Source organism: Heteronotia binoei, chromosome 1 (genome assembly GCF_032191835.1).
Source record: "Heteronotia binoei isolate CCM8104 ecotype False Entrance Well chromosome 1, APGP_CSIRO_Hbin_v1, whole genome shotgun sequence".
Taxonomy (NCBI): Eukaryota; Metazoa; Chordata; class Lepidosauria; order Squamata; family Gekkonidae; genus Heteronotia; species Heteronotia binoei.
The window spans coordinates 269,813,364-269,821,504 of record NC_083223.1 but is presented as its reverse complement, the minus strand read 5'-3'; the positions used below and the strand labels follow the sequence as shown (position 1 = coordinate 269,821,504).

At 51.3% G+C, this 8,141-nt stretch overlaps 1 protein-coding gene across 1 annotated transcript; it reads right to left on the bottom strand.

The window, feature by feature from the left end:
- Positions 1-5,035: 5,035 nt before the first annotated feature.
- On the bottom strand, positions 5,036-7,502 carry LOC132588402 (protein S100-A16-like). Its single transcript, XM_060260784.1, has 2 exons — positions 7,308-7,502; positions 5,036-5,236 (listed from the first exon to the last, which is right to left on the bottom strand). The coding sequence occupies exons 1-2, from the start codon at positions 7,473-7,475 to the stop codon at positions 5,072-5,074; spliced, it is 333 nt and encodes a 110-aa protein (XP_060116767.1). The 5' UTR covers positions 7,476-7,502; the 3' UTR covers positions 5,036-5,071.
- Between the last annotated feature and the right edge of the window lie 639 nt (positions 7,503-8,141).

The following is an 8,141-nucleotide window of genomic DNA, read 5'->3' as shown; positions in this document are numbered from 1 at the left end:
ATGAGGGAGAGAACTTTTCATTTGCTTATCGAAACAAACATTCCAGACACTGGAGGGAAGCAAAACTGTTTTCATTTTTTCTCACCTTTCCGAGAATAGCCACGACTAGGCCGCAGTCCTGTGGGTCGTTTGAAAAAGAAAGTAAAGCCTGTCCAAACTTACTTTCTGCCGGGCCGAGAAGCTTAGTAATTCCGGCCGCCTCTGCTCAGCGTCATCCTCCCCGGCCCAGTTTTGCTGGGGTTCTTTCAGCTCTCTTGCTGAGGCAGCCGATATAAATATGGGGATATAATCTCTTCCTTTCTGGAGTTCTTCCCGCCGATGTACAGCAGCAGCTGCTGCTGGGTCCCAGGCTGCATTCCAGATGCTGGCTGTTTGGGGGCGGTGAGGGAAAAGCGTTCCACAGAGAAGCAGAGCTTGTTTTACCAAGCACTTGCGAGAACATGTCACTATGGAATGACTGGTGTTCTCGGGAAGCTGGGAAGCGCCTCTCTTTTGCGATTATACAATGCCATCGCTTCACCCGGTTAGCGAGGGTTAAGACCCCGGAAACATTTGTGGACAGAATCAGAAGGGAAATCTTTTTAGTATGTTTTGGATGTTCCACGATCGGTCGCCAGCTTCGTGGCCCTCTCGCAATCCCGACAGATGGTTTTGATTCTCATTTTAGGTCAGATTTCCACACACACACACAGAGACACATGATATTTAGTTCGATTATTTGTGTCTCTGGATAGGTTCCTCCTAAATTCCAGTCCACTGACATAATACTGAACACAGTTTTCAGACTGAAGCTCTGTCACATTTTTAGCCTTCGCTTCCTTCGAAAAACTTAAAGCGACGGTAGGGTTAGGAATGGGGGAACTTATCAAGAGAATGAGAAAAGGCCGTAGCCGTGTTGCTGGTGTCGCGTCATTGTGACAAAAACCTCTGTGCAATGCTGAGGTATTTGGGCAAAATCTCTATGGTAAAACAGGCTTCTAGCATAGAGTTTTTGCCCAAATACCAAATCATCACCTGGATGTTCACTGCCACAGGAGGTGGTGGCGGCTACAAGCATAGCCAGCTTCAAGAGGGGATTGGATAAACATATGGAGCAGAGCTCCATCAGTGGCTATGTGGGTCAAGTGATGCTTTGTATTCTTGGTGCTTGGGAGGGGCAACAATATGAGGGCTTCTAGTGTCCTGGTCCCACTGGTGGACCTCCTGATGGCACCTGGGTTTTTTTGGCTACTGTGTGACACAGAGTGTTGGACTGGATGGGCCACTGGCCTGACGCAACATGGCTTCTCTGATGTTCTTATGGCATGATGATGTCACTTCCTGTGTGACACCAGCAATGTGACCTGGGCCTTCTTCTTTCTGCTGGTAAGTTGCCCCAACAAGCTAGCTGATCAGCAGTTGAGGGACAGGGACCTCTAATGAGAGGTCTGGCATCACCTAGGGAGGATGGCCATAGCTGTCCCCTTCCTCCAATGTTTCTGAAAAAGGGAGCTTGGATTCGCAGAGGTCATACCTCCAAAATCATGATGGTCTCTAAGGTACTACCGGACTCAAATCTAGAAGAAGAAGAAGAGAGGCTGGATTCTCAGACAAGCGTACAATCTCCTGCTCTTCCTCTCCCCATAAGAGACACCCTGTGAGGTAGGTGGGGCTGAGAAAACTGCTCCTGAGAGAACTTTTGACTGACCCAAGGTCATCCAGCTGGGTGCATGTGGAGGAGGAGTGGGGAATCAAACCCGATTCTCCAGGTTAGAGTCCACTGCTCTTAACCGCTACACTAAATTAGCTTCCACTGTTCTATTGTACAGCACAGTACAATACAGTACCTTCTGAAACCAATTCAGCATTTCCTACCCTGACCGGCAGCGGCTCTCCAGGATCCCAGGCAGAGAAAGATCTCTTGCAAAACCTGCTCCCTAAGGTCATCTCAAATGCCACTTCGCGTTCCCCAGCTTCAGAGGTGACCTGAAGTGCTCCTAGAATTAAAACTAACCTCCAAATCAGCGCCGGCTCGCCCACTAGGCAAATTAGGCATTTGCCTAGGGCACTGTGAGCGGGGCCGCCGAATAGGGCTCTTCCACTCCCGCTACCCCAGACAAATGCCCAATTCCCCTCCCCCTGCTTGTTCGCCAGCTTGCTGACTCTCCTCTGTGGTGGCAGGAGGCAGGACACCTCTCAGGGGAAAAAAACCCCGGCTCGAGGGCATGCTCAGAGGAGCAATGCCAGCCTCCTTCTTACCCACTTCAATGTGGGCATCTCAGTGCCACATTCTCTCTTAGGAGAATGAGGGATGAGGCTTTGCTCCCCCTCCCTTCCGATTCCGGAAAGGAGGGAGAGGGAAGCCTCGTCATGCGCTTTCTTAAGGGAATGCTCTACTGCGACGCCCACATCAAAGTTGGCCTCCTAGGGTCTGCCTAGGGCCTCCACAGGGTTTAATCCAACACTGCATCGACCGCAAAAATGCAGGAAACCTTCCTACATAGTTCAGCATCTAGCAAGTGTTCTAGTTCATTTCCTAGCATGACAGTTTGTCCTTCCCTGATGCAAGGGTTGACTGGCTTCCTATTGCACATTGTAAAAAGGCAAAAGTAAAGGTAGTTCCCTGTGCAAGCACCGGCCCGTGGGGTGACATCACATCAGGATGTTTTCTTGGCAGACTTTTTAACAGGCATGGCTCCTCTGAGCACACTGGCTTGGGAGGGGGAGGGGGGGTTTTGTAGGAAAAGCCCAGCAGGAACTCATTCGCATATTAGGCCACTCCCCTAACATCACCATTGTTTCACACAGGGCTTTTTTGTAAAAAAAGCCCAGCAGGAACTCATTTGCATATTAGGTCATACCCCTGACATCAACATTGTTTCACACAGGGCTTTTTTGTAGGAAAAGCCCAGCAGGAACTTGTTAGCATATTAGGCCACTCCCCTGACATCACCATTGTTTCACACAGGGCTGCTTTTTTGGTAGGAAAAGCCCAGCAGGAACTCATTCGCATATTAGGCCACTCCCCTGACATCACCATTGTTTCACACAGGGTTGCTTTTTTGGTAGGAAAAGCCCAGCAGGAACTCATTCGCATATTAGGCCACTCCCCTGACATCACCATTGTTTCACACAGGGCTGCTTTTTTTGTAGGAAAAGCCCAGCAGGAACTCGTTTGCATATTAGGCCACACCCCCTCACACCAAGCCAGCTGGAACTGCCTTCCTGTGCGTTTCTGCTGCAAAAAAGCCCTGTTCTTAACCATGATTGCTCAAGGGACACTCCATGTTCTGAGGCAGGCAACCACTGAACCTCAAGTGCTGGAGACAAATAATAGGAGAAGGGCATCCTCTCTTTCGGAGTCAGGAAGCAATTTTTCACCAGGCCCGTTTAGCCAGGGATCCTGGAGGGTTTTGCCATCTTCTGGGCATGGAGTTGGGGGTCACTGGATGTGTGGGGGGGGGGGAGGAGAGGAATACATGAAGTTCCTGCATTGGGCAGGGGTTGGACTAGATGACCCTGGAGCAACGTTCCCTCGAAGCTGCAGAGTCCTGTGAGCAAAAATTCTACTTTGCGAAGTGGTGAGCTGCTGCATCAGTTAGTTTGTTCCGGGGGCCATTTTTCCTGAGCTAAGACAAAAAGGTGCGAGCTGCTGGAGGCTAAAAATCTGTGAGCTGGCTCACACTAACTCAGCGTAGAGGAGACACTGCCCTGGGGGCCCCTTCCAGCTCTATGAGTCTTTTGTCCAACTTTTGGGCTTCCCAATAGCATCCAGCGAGGCTGCTGGACAAAAAGAAGACTGCAGATTTATACCCTGCCCTTCTCTCAGAGCGGCTCGCAATCTCCTTTACCTTCCTCCCCCACAACAGACACCCCGTGAGGTGGGTGGGGCTGAGAGAGCTCTGACAAAAGCTGCCCTTTCAAGGACAACTCCTACGAGAGCTGTGACTAACCCAAGGCCATTCCAGTGGAGGAGTGGGGAATCAAACCCGATTCTCCCAGATAAATGAGCTATGGCTGACCCAAGGCCATTCCAGCAGGTGCAAGTGGAGGAGTGGGGGAATCAAACCCGGTCCTCCCAGATAAGAGAGCTCTGGCTGACCCAAGGCCATTCCAGCAGGTGCAAGTGGAGGAGTGGGGAATCAAACCCTGTTCTCCCAGATAAGAGAGCTACAGCTGACCCAAGGCCATTCCAGCAGCTGCAACTGGAGGAGTGGGGAATCAAACCCTGCTCTCCCAGATAAGAGAGCTACGGCTGACCCAAGGCCATTCCAGCAGGTGCAACTGGAGGAGTGGGGAACCAAACCCGGTCTCCCAGATAAGAGAGCTACGGCTGACCCAAGGCCATTCCAGCAGGTGCAAGTGGAGGAGTTGGGAATCAAACCCTGTTCTCCCAGATAAGAGAGCTACGGCTGACCCAAGGCCATTCCAGCAGGTGCAAGTGGAGGAGTGGGGAATCAAACCCTGTTCTCCCAGATAAGAGAGCTACGGCTGACCCAAGGCCATTCCAGCAGGTGCAAGTGGAGGAGTGGGGAATCAAACCGGGTTCTCCCAGATAAGAGAGCTACGGCTGACCCAAGGCCATTCCAGCAGGTGCAAGTGGAGGAGTGGGGAATCAAACCCTGTTCTCCCAGATCAGAGTCCGCGCACTCAACCACTACACCAAACTGGCTCTAAGAGAACTTCTGGTCTGATCCAGAAACGCTGTTGTGTTCTTTCCTCTGGGGAAGCAAGGAGAACTTTTGAAAAGGAGGACCAAGAAGATACATGCACACATAGGACTGATACTCAGACCTGACTCCAGATTTTATTGCAGTGGTATTCACAGTTTGAATATGACACGTAATGCTCCACCACCACCCACCTCCAGATAACACCCCTGAGTACGGGATCGGACGGCTAGACATGCAGTTGAAACAGATAGATCCCTGTCCCCAGCCTTTTCAGCCTTCCACGTCACACTAAGCGGAGGAGGAAACTCAAAAGCCTGTGCAGGCGGCCCGTGCCATACACAACCCAGCCAGCAGAGGGAGGTGGAGAGACGGAAATGGTTGGGGCGGGGCAATCGACATCTTTGCTCCTACGGGCTCTTTTACTTTGTGAACTTCACGCTCTCTTCCTGTTGCCGGATCAGGCACGAGATGGGGCTGGCGATGCCGCCGATCAAGGTCCAGTACTCGTCGAAACTGATCTTCCCGTCGTGGTTCTCGTCCAAGTCACAGATCAGCTTGTTGGCTGCGTGCTTGTTCTTGGTGTCCTGAGACAGGAAGGCAAGAATAATAAACCATCTATCCCAGGGGTCGTTTTGCAGAAAAATAGGTGGCGGAGTTCATTAGCATACGCCGCCTCCCCAGCCAAAAGCAACCTGATGCAAGAAAGGAGAGCCCCGGGTGAGCATGGCCTGCTTGGGCTGGTTAGAGGTCTAGCCAGCCCAAGCAGGCCTCACACGTCTGGGGCTCTCCTGGGCCGCTCCCCCATTCAAAAGGCCAGCAAGCCACCCGCTGCCCCAAACCACATAAGAAGTGGAGACAGGGTGGTGTGGGCTTCTCCAGGGGTTAATGAGGGCCGCTGGGGGTAGGGCAAAGCCCCTGGAAGCTGGCTGGCTGCCCGCTCTCCTAATCCAGGGATTGTTATGCAGCTGCACCTACTATTCAGCGGACAAGGGAGGTGGGAAGAGGAAGAACCCTCAGAAAGGTCCTGAATCTGAGGCCTGATCGACCCAAAGGATGCGAGAAACCTTCCTACATAGTTCTGCATCCAGATACTTCCAAGTGGGCAGCCGTGTCGGTCTGAAGCAGTAGAACAAAGCAGGAGTCAAGTCACACCTTTAAGACCAACAAAGTTTTATTCAGAGTGTAAGCTTTCGTGTGCTAGAAGCACGCTGCATCGGACAACAGTATGGAATGGCAAGCAGTCCCCTGCCCGCTTTCTCTGTATTTAGGACTGCTTGCCGTTCCATACTGTTGTCTGATGCAGTGTGCTTCTAGCACACGAAAGCTTACACTCTGAATAAAACTTTGTCGGTCTTAGAGGTGCGACTTGACTCCTGCTTAGTTCTGCATCTAGCAAGTGTTCTAGTTCATTTCCTAGCATAACAGTTTGTCCTTCCCTGATACAACTGTTGACTGGCTTCCTATTGCACATTGTGAAAAGGTGAAGGTAGTTCCCTGTGAAAGCACCAAGTCATTACTGACCCATGGGGTGACATCATATCAGGACGTTGTATTGGCAGACTTTTTAATGGGGTGGTTTGCCATTGCCTTCCCCAGTCATCTACACTCCCCCTCCCCCCCCCCAGCAAGCTGGGTACTCATTTTACTGACCTCAGAAGGATGGAAGGCTGAGTCAGCTTGGAGCCAGCTACCTGAACCCAGCTTCCACCGGGATCGAACTCAGGTCGTGAGCAGAGCCAAAGGACTTGACAATTTGCAGCTAGCATCACCTCTCTGCTTTCTTTGGAAATGGGTAATAACTGACTGGTTTGCTGCGATGCTTTGCCCTAAGCTGTTGCTCAAAAGACAATATATACTGTTCCATCCCCTTTTCCCAGTGGCTCAGTTGTACAATGGTGCCCCTTTTCTTTCTTCATTGTACTTTCCCGGCAAACCTAAAATGTCTGCAGTCTGAACTCTCTGCTCACGACCTGCGTTCGATTCTGGCGGAAGCTGGATTCAGGTATCCGGCTCAAGGTTGACTCAGCCTTCCATCCTTCCGAGGTCGGTAAAATGAGTACCCAGCTTGCTGGGGGGGAAGTGTAGATGACTGGGGAAGGCAATGGCAAACCACCCCATTAAAAAATCTGCCATGAAAACGTCGGAAAAGACTGGTGCTTGCACAGGGGACCTTTCCTTTCCTTACTATTGCACTTGGTACGGAGTGCTTCTGCAAAAGCATATACCATGTCCCATCTTTCTCCATTCTTTGCATTCAGCAAAATATTACAACCTCTCCTTTATTTCTTTGCAAATCTGACCCTGCTTGCTATTGCACATTGCGTCGAACCAGTCAAGAGACTGGCTGGTCTCTCTCCCCACTCCAATGTTCAAATGACTTAATAGTGCTACATCTGTGCAATATCGCCTCTTTGTTCCTTTTCCTTTTCGTTCTACGAAAAACTACCCTGGATGCTGGTGCTGCTCTAACATAAAAAGGGTCGCGATGTTCCTTGGAAGTCGAGGAACACCATGTGATGGGCGCACTCAGCACTGGCATCTTTCCTGAAGCCAGGAAAGACTGCGGGCAGGAACCACATCAGCTATTGCACCACACTGCCGTCTGAACCCTCGGCTGTCCCAGCTGCCCTCGAAGGCTGCCAGTCCTCCTCTCACCGTCAGCATGTGGTTGAGCTCATGGGTCAGCATCTTCTGGAACCCGCCCTTGCTGATTCCGCGCTGTCTTTTGCAACAGCAGCAGCAGCCGCCTCTGCTGGAGTACCGGTCGTAGTTCTTCACCAGGGTCTGGATCGCCCATTCCAGCTCAGAGGGGTCGCCGATCATGACCTGTCCTCCCTTTGCTCCCTTCGCTCCTGCAAGAAGAACGGAGGTGAGTCTATCAAGTCAACATCCCTCTGAACTGAGGCATGCGCACACCACAGGGGAGGGACGGTGGCTCAGTGGTAGAGCATCTGCTTGGGAAGCAGAAGGTCCCAGGTTCAATCCCTGACATCTCCAAAAAAGGGTCCAGGCAAATAGGTGTGAAAAACCTCAGCTTGAGACCTTGGAGAGCCGCTGCCAGTCTGAGAAGACAATACTGACTTTGATGGACCCAGGGTCTGATTCATTATAAGGCAGCTTCATATGTTCATGTTCACTTGGCTTTCAAAGGGGTAGGTGGAGACCCACCTACAGATAAAAGGGAGTGTTCTCTCTAAACCAGTCTGGTGTAGTGGTTAAGTGCACGGACTCTTATCTGGGAGAACAGGGTTTGATTCCCCACTCCTCCACTGGCAGCTGCAGGAATGGCCTTGGGTCAGCCACAGCTATTGCAAGAGTTGTCCTCGAAAGGGCCTGTTCTATTGTTCCGTTGTAGACTATTCATTTATTAGAATCACAGAGTTGGAAGGGACCTCCAGGGTCATAAGAACATAAGAGAAGCCGTGTTGGATCAGGCCAATGGCCCATCCAGCCTAACACTCTGTGTCACACAGTGGCCAAAAAACCCAG